The sequence below is a fragment of the Poromitra crassiceps genome (genome assembly GCF_964638095.1).
Source record: "Poromitra crassiceps genome assembly, chromosome: 12".
Classification (NCBI taxonomy): domain Eukaryota; kingdom Metazoa; phylum Chordata; class Actinopteri; order Beryciformes; family Melamphaidae; genus Poromitra; species Poromitra crassiceps.
The window spans coordinates 23,308,915-23,329,220 of record NC_139632.1 but is presented as its reverse complement, the minus strand read 5'-3'; the positions used below and the strand labels follow the sequence as shown (position 1 = coordinate 23,329,220).

Here is a 20,306-nt window from a genome sequence, read left to right as displayed (position 1 = left end):
ATGGCCAGTGTTACAGGTAATCTAACAATAATATGAAACTAAAGATAGTGCATGCCGTGGCACGCCGTGGCTTATGAATATTAACCATTCAGTTATTGTCATTAATGGGAGTTATGGGTATGCAACTCTGCCAGCAAGCTCAATTTAACAAAAGCTAGATGGCAGCATTGCCACACAGTAGCGACTAAAACTATAGGAGATGCGTGTATTAATGTAAATTAATCTTTTTACACTCTATGGTATAGATAGTGTGAAAGCAAAGAAGGGGAAGCTCTGACAGAATATGATCATAGGCCAGCAGGGGAGGACTTATTCTCTCAATTTGGCCTTTGGATAGCTGCTTATCTAGTTCACTTTTTACTGCCTAGTGCTGCCTCAGCGTTTATTGACCTGCCTGAGAAAGAACTGACTGACCAAATGATCTGTTCTCTCAAGCAAGCAAATGACTAAATCAATTTCCTTCCAGGAAGCACATTTTTGTGAAAAAAAGTCTACCTCCGATACCTGAAATGTTCAAGAATCTCATGTATATGAACACTTATCATCACTTTGTCAGTCATTCACAAAATTCTGTAACTAACTAGTAATACAGTAGAAGACAATCCCATCCGAACTGCCCCTATTTTAATATGAAGAATATTTAACCCACATTTTGGTCGAACATAAATCGTGTGTCCTTATTACACATGATAGGTAGGATCAAGCTATGTTATATAAAGCTACAAAATATGGATTACAGTTTGAGGGTGCAAATCAATTACTATTTGAACAACACCATACAATCTATCTATTATATCTATCTATCTTATATATAAAAGGGAACAAGCGGGCAATGTTTGTCCAGTCATAAGAGCAATGGTGATGTCATCAGTGATGCGACATGTCTATGACATCATCAGTGATGTCATAAGATGATTTCGGCCAATAATGATGTCACTGATGACATCAGTGATGTACAAAGGTGCATTGTATAGCATTGCCATAAAACACCAAATAACAAAGAAGCTTTCCAAGGGGTTTATCCTGCTCTACAGTTTCGTATGATGTAGCAGGTATGGTAATACACAAATATTTTGACAAGTAAAGCAAAGCGCTTTCATTTGCATTTATTATTCAAAACTATTCTTATTTGGTCCTAAGTCAAATGTCTTTACTATCAAAATTAACCCTTAGCTACATAGACTATGTGTAATCAATGTCTGTGTATCTGAAAGAGAAATATATTCAAACCAGATCCATCCAAGTCGACTATAGGTAAATTGTCATTGTATTCATTACATAACAAAGAAACACACCTACATCAACCTGCTATTATCTGGTTACCTTAACTTTTTGTATGATACTTTGCATATTTCATTGGCACTTTAAGGTCTCTTTAAGAAGAAAGCCTGTAGTGCATCTGCTGATCTCAGCAGGCCAGTCGCCACCCTCCGTGCACCGCGAGTGGGGGGGGGACACACTCTTTCAATGCGTTTCAATGGAGCGAGCGACCGGCGTACTGTCACTATGCGGAAACGTATTCAATTCACCGTTTGGACTATTTCTGTTTTAGTTTAATTGCTGGATCGTGATGCGCCTAGCTCGCTTTATCCCGGGCTCTGCAGGTGTAGACTCCGCAGGCTGTATTGTGGGAAGCTGCTGGAAACAAGGATACACTTTACCGCTCTAATCAAACCATAGCCTACATTTTTGTACAGCCATGACATTTTCTGCTGGTTCGGGATGGACGAGTTTTTCTGGCACACCCTTCGAGTTTTAACCATTCGATTTCCTACTTTGCTGAGGAAGCAGCCGCTGCCATCGGGTAAGTGTGCGATAAATCGGAATATAGCTGACACGTTGCTGTACAACACAACATCATGAGATACGATAGTCCTGGAATCAAAACCTATTGGGTCTGTTAGACCTAAAATAATATCCCGATGTGACACAATGGATAGAGCCTCAGTGTAATTGTTACTAACTTACACAAAACATGTGTGCTCTGCAGACTGGAGCTAGCCATGTCCTCAGCCGTGGTGTCCGAGGTGAGTGAGCCGAGCCTGGCAGATCTGCCCATGGACAGCTGGATGGCTAATCTGCCCTGTGCATTGTGGGACATTCCCCTGTCCAACCTGGCCATCCCGGGTAGGCAACTCCCACTTCAGCAAACACATCCCTGTGTTGTTTGTGGTTGTTTGATCAAGTTTGTGCCAACGGTGGTGTCAACAAATATTAGGTGATGATGTCACACAGGGATCTTTCTGATGCATGTATAAATAATCTGTGGTCCATCTGGGCACAGAGCCCACTCCAAACAATTTGATTAAGCCCTCTACAAATTGTTTATACAAATTCTAGCTAACGTTACTATTACATTAACTCCTCTTAGTGTTAAAAAAAAGTCATGTCTAATGATGCAAATATGTGTATTTCTCCCTAATTAGGAAGCCACAATGCAATAAGCTACTGTCTGGATATGAATGACAGATCCCCTGTAGACCCTACTCAGCCTGATATGCTTCAAAAGCTGGACAAATACATGAAGCCCCTGATCCGTCCATTTGTTTACAAGTGGGCAAAAACCCAGGTAAAGTATGAGAGAAACTATCACATCAGCCACACAGTCCACTGTTAATAACAAGTTCTGAATTCTCTGCCCTGCAGGAGAGTACCATAAAGCAGCAGCTGGACTGTGGGGTCAGATACTGTGACCTGCGGATTGCACACAGACCCAACGACAGCTCTACCGATCTGTACTTCTACCACGGTGTTTACACCACACTCACTGTGGAGGTATAGTGATAACATAGACAAAAATGTCCACATGTTGCTGCGCCGACATAATTTAGAAGGATAACTATGTAAAGATAACTATGAACTTTAAGATACGTTTCTCAAGCATTCACACTACAACAATATTTGTGCTAAGTTCCTCAGCAAACAAAGTATCAGTACAGTGAGCTACCGAATTCTACCGCCCCTTCTTTCTTACAATGTGAGTTTGATCGGTTGAAAATGTTTTATTATCAATTCCGATATCATTTCAAATTCTCCTCTCCCTCAACGTTAGGTCCCATCACTATCAATCACCTATTCCACTTTCTTCTTTAGACTCCACCTTTTCCTTGTGGAAAAGGACAGGAATTATGTGTTTTCATGACCTCTATCAGGGCAATATTTTTTTTACCACCATTTCATCCCTATTAAAGGGATAGTTCTGACTTTTTGACATGGGGTTGTATGAGGTAGCCTGTGTATGGTGAGGTACTTGCCCACAGTCAGTGTACTACATGCAGCCGGCGTGGTCCCAGTTTGTAGAAGTGGAGACCGGCCGCGTCCGGGAAGTAGAGCTGTCTGCTGCTGTGAACAAGGTCACAAGCAAAAACATTAAAAAACAGTAATCCAAGTCTCCACAAGCCCTGAGATGCCAAGTTGACTTGAAAAGACGTCATTTACACCCTGTTTTTAGCTGAAAGCTTCACTGTAGCAGGCTACAGTATCTGCCAGCCGCCCTCTTGCTGCACTTGGTTACAGTGAAGATTTAAGCTAAAACAGGGTGTAATGTCTTTTCAAGTCAACTTGGCATCTCAGGGCTTGTGGAGACTTGGATGACATCAGGTGAGCAGTATGGAAGCATTTTGTGTTTTTTTTCCCTTCTCTCTACTGCTGTTTTTTTTTGCGTCTTTGCTCATGACGACCCTGTTCACACTCAGCAGACAGCTCTACTTCCCTGACGTGGCCGGTCTCCACTTTGCAAAACTGGGACCACGCCGGCTGCATTCTACTGCATGTAGTACACTGACCGTCGGCAAGTACCTCATACAGCCCCATGTCAAAAAATCCGAACGATCCCTTTAAGCAAATATGATCTGCCATGCTCACATTACTCCCACTATCTTCAAATACAACACTATGCAACCTCTCAGTTTCCCTCACTCCCTTCACTGCAGCTTTATTGCTATGGGAGGAATTATTCAAACTTGCACCGATCAGAGATCACTTATCTCTCAGATATATCTCTCCATTATGTAATTTAATAATAAATCTGCTCTCAAAGCGAATTTTGCTTGGGAAGAGGATATAGGTGTTGAGCTGGGTGGGCTGGGGCAATCGATAGGATTCGCTCTACCACTTCACGCACAAGGCTGGGTCTCATACAATTTAAGGTTATACACAGGCTTCATTATTCCAAAGCCAGACTAGCAGAAATGTACTCCAGTGTAGATAACAGATGTCCTCGATGTAGCCATGCCCCTGCCAACCTTAGTACCTTACCTTACCTCTTATTTGTCCTAAATTACAATTATTCTGGGGCATTTTTTTTTTAATAAAACCCTATCTGACATCTAATCATGCTTCAACCGTGTCCCTTTGCCCCAGACCGCCATTTTTAGAGTTCCTGAAGTTATTTCAAATTTGCGCACCAAGCAATTAGACATAATTGCATTTTCATCTCTCCTTGCACAAAGGAGGATCCTACTTTCTTGGAAATCACCTAGTCCCCCATCAGCAGCATCTTGGTTAGAGGACACAATGTTTTTCCTCAATTTAAATACAACCAAAAATGCCAAAATATGTGCCAAAAATATGGTTATGGTCATTATTTGAGATGTTATCGTTCTAGATGTGAATGCTCCTAATCACATTATCTCAAATTGTTCAAGCAGCTATTCAACAACAAAAAGGTACTGTTAATATATAAAAAGACTGAGTCCTGTTTTAGACTGTGCTGACTTCTATGTTCCTGACAGACTGTCCTGCAGGAGATCAGAGAGTGGATGGACGCTCATCCCAGAGAGGTGGTTATCCTGTCCTTCAGCCACTTCCTGGGCCTGAGCCAGGAGCTCCACATGCTGCTCCTCACCACCATAAGGAACGTGTTTGCCTCAAAGCTTTGTCCCAAACCGGTACTCTTTCTGTTTTGTATGAGCACTTGACAGGCACAAAGATAACTGACCAGTAACAAAAGTAACTAAATGTTGTTTCCTATTATTCTGTTGCTTTCAGCAATTAGTAACTCTTCGAAACCTGTGGACTTTGGGCTACCAGGTGATTGTGTCCTATGAACACAATATTGCCAACTGTCACAGTGACCTGTGGCCACATATTCCTTACTGGTGGGCTAACAAATGCAAAGCAGAGGCTCTTATTGAGGCGTTTGAACACAGAAAACAACATGGCCGACCAGGTAATTTACTGCTGAGATCAATACTTCACATGCACACCGGTGAAGAACAAACACAATTTACTTTGAGGATTGTAAGATGTATTTATTTTTTCATGTGTGTATTCTGTTTTGCAGTAGGTTTATTTGTTACGGGAATTAATCTGACGGAGGACTTAAAGTACATCTGCTCACACCCAACCGAGTCACTGAAGGACTTGGTGATGGCCACATATCCGACCCTGCTGAGCTGGGTGAAGGAGCAAGCACCCGGGTCCCAGGTTGGCTCTCTCAATATAATTGCTGGGGACTTTGTCACAGAGAGCCAGTTTGTGCCAACTGTTGTTGCACTGAATGAAAAATTATTGAAATGGTCCTTGTGAGTTTTGCAATAGAAACCTTTGCTAATATGCATTATCCTACTGAAAATGTGAATTACAGCATGAAATAAACATGTGCTTGTTTTGTCTAGTGGGAGCAAAAAATACTCAAGTGACTTGAAATAATTTAAGATATATAGGCTAAATGCACTTATTTGAGACAGTGAAATGTACATTTCTGTCTTAAAGCTGCTCGAAAACAATTCTTGGTATCTTGACCTGCACCTATTTTTTGTATTTGTTCACATTCATTCCACTCCTTATGCAATGTATTGTATCTGTGTTCACAAGTCTGCAAGGTGGGCAGTTTTTTGTGTTTACTGTGAGCTAAGCAATAATGATGATGATACAACTAATCTCACCTTACCTTAACTTAGGCATTTTAGATTTGCAAGCACAAAAAAATGTACACACACTACATGGTTCAAATGAGCACATATGACTATCATGAAGGCCACACAAACTTTTACAAATGTTAATGTTAAGTGTGGTTAGAAAGTTTACAAAGTAGCTAAATTGTAGTTCCTGCATATATCCAGTCATTATGTATTTATCCATAGAGAATGTTACACCAACATAGGAAGAGACTAAACATATATAAAGTGCATGGAAAACGTCTCAGCATTAACTCAGAATTCCATATTGAAATTGACTTGACAGTTTTTAGGCTTTTATTTAAAATAGTGTTGCACCTCTGTGCCTGTGGAGATCAGCTTTTCCAATAAACAAGCATTTTTAAGCAAATAATCCTATTCTTGCTTTATTCGTTGACCATCCAGAGTACAAAAAATGTTATATATTCTCACTTCCTATAATAGCACTAAGCCTAACAAAGCCATTGCATTGAGAGCAAACAGGTAAAACGAGAAAGTGTGTTGGAGTCTTTCCAAAGAATGAACTCACAATCCTCTCACTAGTACGCCTGCTTTCTTTGTGTTGTAACCAGTTATAACTTTATTAACATTTTCTACTGCCATAGTGGGAGTCTTCTGTTGGTTGGTTTGGACTGGAGAGTCTGAGTAAACTTAGGTAACGTAACATTAAACTAATTTGGTTTCACAAGGTGCAGTATGGCTTTTGATAACTTTTTGATCAATACACATAAAGTTGATTGTACAGTTAAATATTACCTGTTCTAATGACTGTATTAGATCTGAATTGTAAAGAGAAATTATGGTTGAAGACTAATGTAAAATCTAATACTGTACATCAAAACAAGTGCACAAAGTCACTTTTCCAGTACTTTTCAATGGACCTGTGATATATCACATATTTGAATTGCTAAACTGAGAGAAACAGATTCTGATATGATCATTTTAGCCCTGTGGACAAAGTGTGTGTGTGTGTGTGTGTGTCACACCTGTGTGTCATAATACTAAACTATCAGAAAATTTGCTTTGCAGAGGTTTTTAAACTTTAAATGTAGTCATATGCGAGTCAGTCATGAAGTAGGCTATAAACGGGTCTAGGTTACATTTCTACACTGCCACAAAAGAGCCTTCTAGGCTGTGGTAGAAAGAGGGAACTGTTCTGGCGTCAGTTCAGTAAATATGCTACACACTGAGAAAAAATGATACTATGGTACCTCTTGTCACTGCATGGGACCTACATGTTTTGTCAAAACTACAAAAGTAGCCTATGGTGGAAATTTTACAGTGTCACAAAAAGGTAACCAATTTGATTGTTGGTTAACTTTAGTGCTGTAACGTTAATGTTGCCTCTTCTTGCACGGGGAACCTTTTTCTTCTGACAGTGTATTCTCGTTTGGCAAGATGAACCAGGAAATTCAGTCTTGTGACGTCGCCTCCCCCATGTCTCTGCCCCCACCTTTGCGTTGAACTGAAGCATCTTTGAAGACTATGATCAAAGGGAGTTTAGACAGAGGAGTCGATAGGTATCGATGATGTTGTCTAACCTTGCTTGTGTCCAGTCTGTGGGGCCAGCTTGGTCTGAGGGTGTCTCCAGCTGGTCTGTGAACGGGACCGTCCGACATGGATTATAGGAGCCAACATTACGAAGAATGGATGTCAAGTTTACCCGAGGAGCTGTGGGACATTCCCATAACACATCTCTCCATACCTGGTAATTTGAAGTGAAGACTTTTTCTGTCTTTTTACACTTTAGCCGTATAGAACTGATCCTAATACTGTATAAATACAACAGCTGATATAACGTTAGGGATATATATTATTGATAACACAGGGGGTATCAAAAATCCCCATAGGAACACAGTGTCTGACATGTGAATGTACAAAATATTAGGACGGCCCCCTGCAGGCAAAAGTGATCTCTTATTGTTCCTTATTAGCAAAGGATGATTATGTAAAAGAGAATCAGTCTGTGTGCCTGACTCTAGCCGGCTAACTGTTTACATTTTAAAAACTGCAACAGTTCACACAACTTTAACACGGCATGTACTATACATCAAACTCTTTAGCTAATTCTGCTCTCACTCAGAATATCAAAATATAAGCGATGTGATGTATAGTTTTTGAGATATTAACGTTTGTTTGGCACAACTCATACTATTAACTTCCGCGGGGTTCTGCATTTGTGGGTTGCAAGTTACCCAGCTAGCCGGGCGCTTCTCGCTCATACTGAGCATTAGCGCCCGGCGACCCACGACGCATTTCCAATCAAACCGCTGCACCGCTCTCGCGTCTAGGTATTAAAACCAACCCTTACCTGAGCCAGAAAGTTGAAGTGAAGACGCTATCCGATGTCCAACATCCTCTTCTTTTAAATAAATATAGTTGCCGCTTCCAAATTGTTGCATACAATCCACTTTTCTGTCTTTGAAAAACCAAAAATTATTAATCTGGAGCAACCCGGAAATACGACTCACTGTTTACTCACTAATGCCCCCCACACTTCCGGCTTGGTATTGCAACTACATTTCTGCGTTTGGGCCAAGCAAGTTGCAATACCATTCCGGAAGTGTGGGGGGCATTAGTGAGTAAACAGTGAGTCGTATTTCCGGGTTGCTCCCATAGGTTGCTCCAGATGAATGATTTTTGGTTTTTCAAAGACAGAAAAGTGGATTTTATGCAACAATTTGGAAGCGGCAACTATATTTATTTAAAAGAAGAGGATGTTGGGCATCGGATAGCATCTTCACTTCAAGTTTCTGGCTCAGGTAAGGGTTGGTTTTAATACCTAGACGCGAGAGCGGTGCGGCGGTTTGATTGGAAATGCGTTGTGGGTCGCCGGGCGCTAACGTCACGCTGATTCGTCCTATAGGGAGCCATGATGCCATGAGCTACTGTCTGGACATAAACTCCCCCTTGGTCAGGTCCGAGTCCGACACTTTCAGGCTCCTGGATGGACTTTTCTACTGCCTCACAAGACCTGCCATTTTTAAATGGGCTACGACACAGGTATGACACATTGGAAAAGTAGGCTATACAACTTTACCTAATAATCCTAAATTTTTTGATTTTGGCGACATCTTTGGTGATAAGTGGTCAGTGCTGACTTACCTAATGAACTTGAAGTAACATAACAATTACATGGAGCTTCCCTCAATAGTTTAATAATTTCTCTCAATATGTGATACTAGCACCTTAATAGCCTAAGCCCCATACTGAGCAAAGCACACTAAAACACAATTCATGTGCAATAACTTCCTTACTGACGGCTATAAGCAGTAATTTAATTTAATTGTAAGCAGTTTGTCTGGTATAGGCTAATTGTAGAATACAATAGTGCAGAATAAGGTGCTAATATGTGGGTTACTAATAATGCAAAAAAAAAGTATACAAAAAAAAAGTAGAGTCCGCACACTGGGGGCTGCTCCCACTAACAATAATGAACCGATACACTGCTAATATTGTGATTGTGTTACCAAACTTATAGGTCTTCAAAAAATTGCACATCTGTAGCCTTATGTGAGATCGATGCGAGATCCATTGTTCAGTGCCAAATAAATGTTATATAATTGTGCTCCCCCTCGTGCGTTCACTATAATATACCTCTAATATTCATATCTTGTTATTTTACTGTGCCATTTGTATATGTGATATATTTGGAATTGCTCCTCTCCTTTCAGGATAAAATTATTGTGGAGCAACTTTCGATGGGAATTCGGTTCTTCGATCTCCGCATTGCACACAAACCTTATGACTCATCCAACGACCTGTATTTTACACATGTGATATACACACATTTAACAGTTTTGGTGAGTAAAACATTCTGCCTTGGTGATTTTAATACCATGCTTCAATTTGGGTTTAATTTGCACAAATCACACATACATGTACCAAAGAAACATGTGTTCAATGTCTCTTCTTCACAGGAAACACTGATGTCTGTTGCCCTATGGTTGGAATCTCACCCAAAGGAGATTGTTATCCTAGCTTGCAGCCATTTTGAGGGGCTGAGCGACAAACTCCATGAATCATTCATTTTGTCCCTGAAGAAGCTCTTCGGTTCAAAACTCTGCCCCCGAAAGGTGAGTTTAGTCTTTGCACAGCTGTGAGGGCAAATTCCATCTCCTCTGCTTCCAGATTTACATCCTATAAACCCTACACACCCTTTAATAATAGGCTTTACAATACACCACCTGCCCCACACAGGAATCAGCCCTGACCTTGCGGAGTCTGTGGGCATCTGGTCACCAGGTCCTGCTGTCCTATGAAGGCCAAGCTGCAGCCAGACATGAGGAGCTGTGGCCTGCCATCCCGTACTGGTGGGCCAACCAGCCCACAGCACAGGGAGTGATCAGTTACCTAGACTGGCAAAAAGACATGGGGCGTCCAGGTGAGTTTCAGTTACAGCTTGGCCCACATGTCTTTTATACTCTTAGCTAGACTAGCGTTACTGTGAATGGCAAGAGAATACAGTAAGCTTAAATTCCTAGATCACCTAATTTAGTGCAAAGGTCACCATCAGAGACATATAATACTGTGCTGACAATATTCCTTTGACTGTACTGTAGGTCATAAGATAAGTACTAGGAAAGAAAGAAATATGAGCAAAGGAGTGACAGAGTGATGGTAGAGGTGAAGAGTGAATGTGATGTCTCAGTGAAGAAAAAAATGACATGAGATGCATCTTGAAGAGACAAGTTTTCAGCCTGCAAAGAGAGACCAGGAGTAACTGTGCTGTTCTGACCTGATCTCTTTTTTAACAGTAAAGATACCAGTGTGTTTTAAGGAACATACTATTTACTAATCTATGTAATTTTGTCCAGAGGGTTTTTTCATCGCTGGTCTAAACCTGACAGCTGAAAAGTATCACATCGCCGTGCACCCAAAGCAGTCCCTGCGGACGCTGACACTGAGCAACTGGGAGAGTTTGCAGGAATGGCTGGAGAAGCAGAAACCCGGGGCGGACTACAACAGCCTCAACATCATCGCAGGAGACTTTGTGGGGCCGGTCCCCTTCTGCCCACTGGTCATTGCACTAAACCAAAAACTTCTACAGAACACTACCAAATAGATATACTTTATCAGATGTAATATCGTTAATTATGAACAAATTCCCAAATATCTTATGTATACCTCGTTCCTTCGTTTCCATTCCATCCATATTTCTATGAACTGAAATGGATTGTTATCTTCATTAGAGTTTTAAATTTTTACTGAACAAAATATGTACTAAAAAAGTTTGGAATATTTGCCGTCGTGGAGTTGAGTTTTTATACTTCTTACATCCAGCAAAAGCTGTTTTGCTGCAGGAATCAGGATATAGTTACAATATGCATTGTATAAATATGTACGTAGCACATTGATTGTTTACAATAATGTACATCAAAGACATGTTGTGGTTGTTTACAAAATATTCGAATACACACACTCATAGAGTTTTGGTTTATTATGTCTGTTGTTCATCGGTAACCAAGCCAACAAAATAGAGGCGGTTGTTAGCTTTTTGCAGGGCCGAAAGAGAGAGGCGTTTTCCAGTCTCTTGGCACCTTAACTTACTTTCGACATTCCGACAGACAGTAGAGGAGCGCTCTCCACCTGCTCCACCGCTACCTGTCTGTGAACAGTTTCTTGTAGCGTCCGTAAGCAGCAGCGCTGATGATAACCTTGACAACAGCCGAGCCTTCATCTGCAATCACATGCACGTCCTGAACTGTGGCCTCCTTGTACAGCCAACTGTGGACGAGGGAATGAGCAAGGATGACACACACACACACATAATAAGAATGTTTTCTTATTCTAAACACAATCGAGCTCCACAGTGACCGCCCACTTTTTCTCAGCTCCCCCCCCCCCCCCCCCGTTTTTATTGTTGCTCCAAGTGAAATGTTTTATGGTCACTCACAATTCAGTAGGTGGCTGGTTGGCTTGGTTCTTCTTTATATAAGGATTTTTCTAAACATCTAAGGTGAAAATGAATGGGGAATTCTCTGATGGAACGGGAGCTGACAAAAAGTGGGCGGTCACTGTTGAGCTCTATACCATGATGACAGTGAGTGACTACTGCTCAGCTACAGTATTTAATCTCACCTTAACTGGGAGGTGCTGAGGTTAACCTTGAGGTTTAAAATGTGTTTTCCAGTAGACTTTACAATCTCCTCTTCCACCACTGTCTTCAGCTCATCGAGGCCGTGCTCTTTCAACGCAGATATGGGCAGTGTGTTTGGCTCTGAGGAGTGATAGCTTAGAGGGAGAACAGACAGACCACCATAAAATGATCTGACTATGCAACTGCTCTCCCAACTAAATAAAGTTCCGGCTACCTTCAATGGCATAATTGGTGTGGTAAATAATACCGTACCTACAGTATATGAATAGGATGTCGGCTCTTACTTGTCAATGAGGTCGACTTTATTGTGGACTTCTATCATGGAGCTCATGAGCTTGTCAGGGATCTGCAGGTTCTTCAGGACATTTAAAACATTTACCTTCTGATTCACCGTCTCTGGATGACTGATGTCTCTGACGTGAATTAACAGGTCCTGGAAATAAGGGAGAGATGAGCCCTGGGTCCAGAAATCCTCTCAAGGATCTCTTTTGAAAATCAGTTACAGTACACAACAGCTGAATATTATCCAAACACTTCTCACAATATTGATAAAATTCAATAAACCTTTCCAACCATGGCTTCTCCATGATCTTTCCCCCCCCAATTTCCATGACAAAATTTGAATGAGATTGAATTCAAAAGTAACCATAAAAAAATTATACTAATTTTAAACATGTGTTTCTCATGTTAAAAAACAAGGATTGTAATATTTTACCACCGTTAACAACAAAAAGTTGGCAACCAACAATACTTTCCTCCAACAGGGAGGTCAAGACTGTCAGCCACAACTTTTTTTGTGGCATTTTACAGAAAAAGAAAATCACAAATAAAATTTAATTTAATTTAATGACAAAACCTTTCTCCCTTTTATGATTTTTCAAAACTTCTCCAGGCCTTGAAAATACAATATACAGCATAACTTCTGAAACATGTAGCATGAAGTACATACAGAGTGTTTGACATCTTCCAGGGTGGCAGAGAACGAGTCGATGAGCTGGTGGGGCAGCTGTGACAGGAAGCCGATGGTGTCCACATAGAGAACCGTCATGCGCCCAGGCAGCTGGCCGGCGTGGACGGTGACATCCAGCGTGGCAAACAGCTGGTTTCTTGGCTGGAGACCGCTGTCACCGGTCAGCGCTTTAATCAGAGTAGTCTTCCCTGGACAGAGAGGGAAAATATTAAGTGTATCCTACCCAATATCATCAAACTGAAAACTAATACTGTCTAATATCACATAATATCAGTATCAAATGCTTCCCGTCTCTCACCACAGTTGGTGTAGCCCAAAACAGAGATGCTGGGGAAGTCTTTGTGTTTGCGCTGAGATCGCAGCAGGTGCCTCTTTTTCCGCAGCCGCTCCAGCGCAGAGCGGATCTTCATCTCCCTCTCCTTCAACAGCCTCTGCTGGACTTCCATCAGTGTCTCGCCTGAAGAAAAATCACCAAGCTTAAGCTCCTCCTGCACCCGGGCGGCTGAATAACTGGCCTACACTTTGGTTGACTGCAGGGACTTTACCTGAACCCCCAATGTACCTGGAGCCTCCGCCCTGCTGATCCAAGTTTGCAATTTCATTTTTCAGATGAGATCTGTCGACAGTGATGATTATTGTTCAGTGAGAATGCATTGTGGCATCAGATCAACACAATATGAAAAGTCCAGTCAGTCATAGTGAGCAAGCTTTATTGCACTTTCTACCATGTGATAGTACTTTGCCGTCTTCCATCCATTTGAAATGATCTCCTGTACATGTTCAGTTGTGACCCGTTGTGTGTTATGTGAGGTATTTTAACTTTTTTTTGTAGGTGTAATATTTGTCATGTCATTGTGATGTTTCTCCTGGCTGCAACAAAGTTTCCCATGGTGGAACAATAAAGACTAGAACTTGATCAAGCAGCATAACAATCTATGGCTGAAATTGCCAAAATGTGAATGATATAAATGTAAATGTTACCTCAGCAGGGGGATCTCTGCCAGAGATATTTGTAACTTGGCCTCCTTCGTTCTGGCGTTGCAGCGGAAGATATGAAGCACCACAGAGTATCTGTCAAACACTTTCACCCCCCAGGCTTCCTCCATCTCCCTCTGAGTGGAAGGCAAACATATCAAACTCATGTGGGTCTCAGCGTATCAAACAGTTCTACACAGACAGGGAGTGACTGAGATCAGCTCACCTCAGACAAGGCAGACAGACGCTCCACATTGACAAACACTGCAGTGATTCCTGGTGTTTGCCTAATTCTCTCTGGGGGGAACAAATGCATAGATTATTAACGTTAAACCATACAGACTGAGTCATGATCATGTGAGTAATATCTAATGGCTGGGCAGATTACTTACATTAGATTAGATTAATTAGAGTTTCTCGCCAATTTATCCACGATTTGCCCCTCCCGAGAATCATAGGAGAACTCCGGACCTGAGTCTTGGTCGGAACCGAAGTTCGGCACAGAGTATCTGCTAACGTGAGCTGCGTCAAATCAAATCTGAACCCTCCCAAGCCGTTTGAAGATGCATCGGAGCAGCCCTGATCATTTTTAACCCTTTTGATATTTGCGACTATCTGCATGGCCTTTCAACATTGGATAATACAACTTTAACGTCCCGGCCTAGCAACAGTAGACCTTTTAGCACATTTAGCCCTTGGCTAGCGATGGCTACCAACGTTATATTAACAAACAGATAGCCTATTAAATTCTCACCTCCACTCCTCCTGAATGGAGAGCCCGCTCTGCCTGCCTGTCTCCGGCCTCATCCAATCTCGCATTTCACTTTTGTTTGCTAAACTACTGCAAACTACTCCCAGATAGCAATGACACATTGGCACAGCGGTGGCTTTTAACGGTGGCAGAACGTTGGGAGCCAACCTCGGGCGCACGTCATTATGGCCGGTGGCATCACGTTCCCACAACGTTGGAAACAGGTCGGCTTACAATGTACTGTAAACAGTCCTCTGCACGCAATTTCATTATTTTATGTTTATCTTCTTTAAACCGTATGTGGCAGTGTTATGTCCCAATTTAACTATTTATGCGAGATAAAAAATAAATAAAAATCACCATTGGCAAGCCGGACTCGAGCCTGATACCTCCGACGTGGAAGCCCAGACGCCTTACCCACTGAGCTATTTGTTCGTTGCAATTTCATTTGGCATGGTGATATATATATAGCTGCATTGCCGACTTCAATGGCTATGATTGTTTTAACCACCATCTCTGTAATGCAACAGGTACTTATATGATGATACAGAAATATATTTTACATAATGTATGTAAACATTTATGGCACAAATGTGTTTTAATATTTAAAAATGGGCATCAAGTAATAAAGTGATGATGTTTGGTGGGGAATGCATCTATATGGTACTTCATGTGGTGCGAGCCACCGACCTCTTTTATCCAGGGCGCTTGGTGGACAACCCTAAGTAATATAATGAAATACTAAGTTTTATTTTTTCATTGGTAATTGTAAATAGCCTATTCGTTTGTCTCAAGGTTTTTGCACAATTGACACAACTGCTCAAGTCAAGTCAACTTTATTTATAGAGAACATTTACAACGACAGGCGGCAGCCGACCAAAGTGCTTTACAAGTAAAAACACAAATATAAAGGCAGGTATAGAAACAATACACTACGGAGCAAGGTACAATAAAATGTAGCAGAACAAATAATAAAAAGATAAGGATGGAGGGGATGGACGCGGCGTTTTGGGGGCCTCTGGGCTGGTTGGGTGGGGGGGGGGTGTTCCATGTTGTGGTCTGGCTGCGGATCGAGCCACCAACCTCTTTCATCCAGGGTGATTGGTGGACAACCCGCTCTACCCCTTGAGCTAAAGCCGCCCCAAGGGCTAGGTAATAATGAAATACTAAGTTTTATTTTTTCATTGGTAATTGTAAATATTTGTTTTCTCAAGGTTTTTGCACAATTGACACAACTGCTCATAACCAACATTGGCATGTTGTAGCTAAATGTGATCTGAATTCCTTATCTTATGATGAAAGACAAACAAAGAAAAAATCCATAGCATTGTTTCTTAAGGCAAGCTATTGGATATTTGCAAGTCAAGCTATACCGTATATATATATGTATATATATATGTCATTTTGCAAAGCAAATTGTCCCCATATCTAGAAAACACATTATTTTACATCTCCGATGTAGTGTGGTACTGTGGTAATGTGGTACTGTATAATAATTAATTGGATTTATGTGTCCGCCCTAGTGCGACCGTTGGCCCGACCGTGTATGCCCAACCATTTATACAACATCAGAGTCAACTTTTGCCAAACTCCTCGTGCCCAGCTGCCGACCAATGCCAACCATTGCCAACCTATTGCCAACGTTGTGCCAACGTGTCATTGCTATCTGGGTACTGAACACACAAAAGCAGCTATTCCGTGGTATGTTTGTAAACATCTGACTGCCTCCTGCCCCTTCATGGCCATGTGAGTTGCTGCATGCAGAAGCTCTAAACTTGTAGCGTGAGGTGATTTGCGATTTGAGAGAAGAAAATCTAAAATAAGTTTCTCCTTATGTCTGTGATGCAACCCGATTTCAAAACCGGCTAGGATTTTAAAATGCCTGTAATTTGAGCCCAGCTTAAGAGAGATGCAGACCTGTCAGAGCCTGGAAATTCCCCTTGCCAAATATCCTCTTCTTCTCTGGTGTCTTGGTAGAGAGGATGATCTTGTCCACGACTCTCCAGTTGTCTAATGTGTTCACCAGCCCCATGGCCTCCGCCATCATCAGCTCGGCTGCCAAGGAAAACCTCAGGTGAGCATGGAGAGGGAGTGAAAGAACACCTCTGTAACACTTTCTATGAAAGTCACGTTTATAATGCATTCATAAGACTTTATAATGCATGTATAAGGCTTTGTAAAACTCTACATAAATGTTTAATCATGCATGGCAACTTATAACAAGGTTTATTAAGTATTAAGTGGTGGACATAATATATTATAAATTCAGCATTCATAATGCTTTATACCTCCATGCCAAAGTGACAACAGTGTTTGAAAGAATAATTTTTGTTTTACACTTTACTTACAGGCAGAAAATGCCTCATAACTGTGTTATATCATACAATTGCTACTAACCTTATAGTGCTGTTTTATAAAGTCTTATAAATGCATTGTCTTATGAATGCGCTCATAATGCATTATAGACTTGACCTTCATAGAAAGTGCTACCAAAATCCCTATGTGCCTACCAAAACCCCTATGTGCCTGCTTCTCTTCTTACCTGTGGTCAGATACTGCTTCCTACTTCCCCACTTCACATCCGGGTGAACAATGAAGACCCTGTGCTGTCCATCTCCAATGCCTGCAGGCACCTGCTGCAGGAACAGCTCATCCAGCTCACTGTCCTCCATGAAATCTTCATCCTCCACTGAAACAGATAAGAAACTGGCTCCAGAAAACATGTCCTCTGATAGACAAATTGAGATATGGTTCAACAAATATAGCAGATGGAGCATTCAACTGAAACTATTTGAAAAAAAGATGGTCTAAGTGGTCAAGTTACTATTTCCATATTAGGGATGACAGCCACTTAGGGGAGCACTACCTTACTTTGAGTAAGGCATTTTTTCTACAGTGTATTTTGTATTGTATTTTCTTTCTTTTTGTATTTATTTTAGATTTTGGTTGCTGTTGAGGGAGGTAGGACATTTTTATCAATATAAAATAGGATCAAATATGTTTTTTGATTAATTCCAATTTAAATGTGTACTGCAAATATTGTCATTAACTATCTTATGATGTATCACTGGGTGACGCAACTACTCACATCATTTATGTAGCCAGCCCATCATTACTACATAAGTTAACATGGGTAAGATGTAGGAAATAAACATAAATCTTCATCCTCACCCTCCCCTTCCTCCTCCTCTGTAGATCCAGTATGACGCCCTCTGCTGAAGTCGTCATCTCTCTTCAGTCTGTATGCAGAGAGAGCAACGGCTCTGGACTGCAGGAGGGAACCACCTTTCAGCCCATGATGGGGTGCATTGAGGAGGCGCCTGCATGCTGCTGCTCTCTGCCAGCATTGTGAGCTGCAGCGGACCTGCTGGAGGACTGCTGGCAGCAGCCACGCTTCAAGTCTCTTTGCTGTCATATCGCTTCTGACAGCTTCCTCGTGGAAGTCATCAGAACCTAGATTCAAAGCTCAGTGGTGACATGCACATTGAGAAAGCAGTAAAGAAAGCCTCCAAACGGCTTCATTACCTCACTGTCATGGCAAGACATAGACTATCTGCAGATGACCGTCACAGTTTACACCACTCTCATCAGGCCGTGTCTGGAATACGGCTCAGTGCTCCTGGTGGGCTGCACAAAGAAACAAGCAGAGCTGGAGCGAGTCCAGACACGGGCCTGCAAAATCATCAGAAGGAGAGCTGGAAACATCTCACAAGCTCTACCCTCACTCCAGACCAGGAGGGAGGAGGCTGCTGTGAACTTGATAAGGGACATGCAGAAACCACAACATCCTCTGCATGACCTGTCACCATCAACACGAGGCACCTGCACTGCTTACCCCGCTAGCCGGGCGCTTCTCGCTCATAGCGCCCGGCTAGCGGGGTAACTGCACTGCCAGGACACTCAGAAATCAGCACAAGCTGGCTGAGCTGAAGGCCCGAAGCAACAGGCTGAGGAACTCAACTCTACACACTGCACTGCAGTTAGGCTGTACAATGAGACAGTTTAAACATTGACCAGTTAATTAACTAAAAAAAATGCGTTTATTTTATTTTTACTTTGGATCTTGTTCTTATTTTTATACCTGCCTCTTGCTGCTCTGGGTAGATCCCTCATACTGTATTGCTTGCAACACTGACTGCTTGCCTTGCCTTGCTTACTACCTTTATTCTGTAATTGTCTTGTTTACAATTGTTTTACATGACTGTAAAATTCTGCAGTTTTTCAGTGGGCCTTTTGGTAGGCTACCACTGCAAGCATTAATTAATTAAATTAAATTAAATTAAATCAAACTCCAGTTAGCTAACGTTAGCTATATATGCAGATTATGACATCACACTCACCTCTGCTCTGACCAGAGTCCTTTAACTAGCGTTAGTCATACAAAAAGCAAAAGGTTTTGTCAGCTCGTGGTCAAGGTTTCTGTTTTATTAGCTATCCATGTTTGTTGTTGTCTTCCTCGTATTCTTCTTCGTGGCTTTAACCGGCGGTTCACGTTCACGCGTTCACGTCATCCTGCCAAAGAACTTTTAATGGAAAGAAATGGCAGCGCCATATTTCCCCATTGCAACATCAGCGCCCAGCAGCCTCCGCCATTTTTGATTTTTGGAAACGTGACAGCGCCAAAAGAACCTCGCAGTGGTCCACTCCGTCAGAAGTGCGTTGCTGTGGTTTTAACCTCGGGTCCTTTTCATTAGCTATTTATCTTGAAAAAACTAAAAGAAAAAAGAAAAAAAAAAAGACAATTTTTGCTTAGTTTCCACAAGGTTGTTGTTTTACATCCCTGCACTACACCACTTCAATAAAGATGTGCAGTACGCCCGGAAAATATGTCAGTGTTGAGTGTTCTCCCGTTGAGTTACTGTTAGAGAGGCTGATCAGCGCTGCCGCAGCTGACCATTGCGAGGCGCATTCGGTTTCCAAAAGTTTTCGGAGTGACGTCTCTTTCCTTCCACACTCTTTGATCCTGCGTTGTCCTGTTCTTCTCCATAAGTTTATTAGCGGTTTGCAAACAAACATGAAAGGTGCACACCGCCACCTGCTGTACCGGGGTGTGGAGTCATGGTGCTAAATCATCTCTTTTAAACTGAACTTTTTTGAAAATGAAATAAATGTGAAGTTTAACAATTCAAATGTGAAGTTTAACAATTCATCAATGTACTGGGGACCCCCTGGATCTTCCTCAAAGACCCTGGTGGTCCCCGGACCACACATTGAGAACCATCTTGCAGATAAAACAATTGTATCTACAAAAATGTAGCCTATACATAATTGTAGTATTTATAACATAATTTAATCAGCCGTAAAATAAGAACTATCAGGTATCACAAGTACAAGTACTTTAGCTAGATAGGCTAAGTCAGGGTGCAATGAACACAAAAAAGTGCCATAAGACAAATAATGTAGGCTAAAACATAACTCCTATAATATCAGCAGATGTTTCTGATAGTATCAGGTGGGTGCAGATGTATTGAAACCACTGTCTTGTGCCAACTAACGCTTCCTGGGTGTATGAGTGTGAATGTGTGTAACCTGTATGTGAAAGTTTCTGAAAAAGTGGTCAAACTGGTCAGACCAATCATCTCCATTGTCCTGCTCTCAACAGGATATCTG

At 41.7% G+C, this 20,306-nt stretch overlaps 3 protein-coding genes across 5 annotated transcripts; 2 read left to right on the top strand and 1 right to left on the bottom strand.

The window, feature by feature from the left end:
* Positions 1-1,524: 1,524 nt before the first annotated feature.
* Positions 1,525-6,221, top strand: plcxd1.1 (phosphatidylinositol-specific phospholipase C, X domain containing 1, tandem duplicate 1). The gene is made up of 7 exons (XM_083647130.1): positions 1,525-1,804; positions 1,991-2,127; positions 2,427-2,569; positions 2,647-2,775; positions 4,734-4,889; positions 4,990-5,170; positions 5,285-6,221. The coding sequence occupies exons 2-7, from the start codon at positions 2,004-2,006 to the stop codon at positions 5,527-5,529; spliced, it is 978 nt and encodes a 325-aa protein (XP_083503256.1). The 5' UTR covers positions 1,525-1,804; positions 1,991-2,003; the 3' UTR covers positions 5,530-6,221.
* A 234-nt stretch (positions 6,222-6,455) lies between these two features.
* Positions 6,456-11,353, top strand: plcxd1.2 (phospholipase C, X domain containing 1, tandem duplicate 2). Of its 2 annotated transcripts, XM_083647532.1 has the most exons (7): positions 6,456-6,555; positions 7,457-7,608; positions 8,767-8,903; positions 9,575-9,703; positions 9,821-9,976; positions 10,101-10,284; positions 10,718-11,353. In XM_083647532.1, the coding sequence occupies exons 2-7, from the start codon at positions 7,518-7,520 to the stop codon at positions 10,963-10,965; spliced, it is 945 nt and encodes a 314-aa protein (XP_083503658.1). In that variant the 5' UTR covers positions 6,456-6,555; positions 7,457-7,517; the 3' UTR covers positions 10,966-11,353. The 2 variants fall into 2 exon arrangements, with proteins under 2 accessions (XP_083503658.1, XP_083503659.1); XM_083647533.1 differs by lacking the exon at positions 6,456-6,555 and having other exon boundaries at positions 7,293-7,608.
* gtpbp6 (GTP binding protein 6 (putative)) lies at positions 10,138-19,156 on the bottom strand. 2 transcript variants are annotated; one of them, XR_014553209.1, is made up of 13 exons: positions 19,037-19,156; positions 17,868-18,149; positions 17,239-17,385; positions 16,614-16,751; positions 14,172-14,242; positions 13,952-14,082; positions 13,516-13,586; positions 13,269-13,427; positions 12,950-13,158; positions 12,285-12,433; positions 11,982-12,134; positions 11,451-11,627; positions 10,138-10,258 (listed from the first exon to the last, which is right to left on the bottom strand). XR_014553209.1 is itself a non-coding variant. In XM_083647531.1 (12 exons), exons 2-12 carry the CDS (start codon positions 18,109-18,111, stop codon positions 11,501-11,503), a joined length of 1,599 nt encoding a protein of 532 aa, XP_083503657.1. In that variant the 5' UTR covers positions 18,112-18,149; positions 19,037-19,156; the 3' UTR covers positions 11,348-11,500. The 2 variants fall into 2 exon arrangements, 1 of the variants encoding a protein (XP_083503657.1); XM_083647531.1 differs by lacking the exon at positions 10,138-10,258 and having other exon boundaries at positions 11,348-11,627.
* Between the last annotated feature and the right edge of the window lie 1,150 nt (positions 19,157-20,306).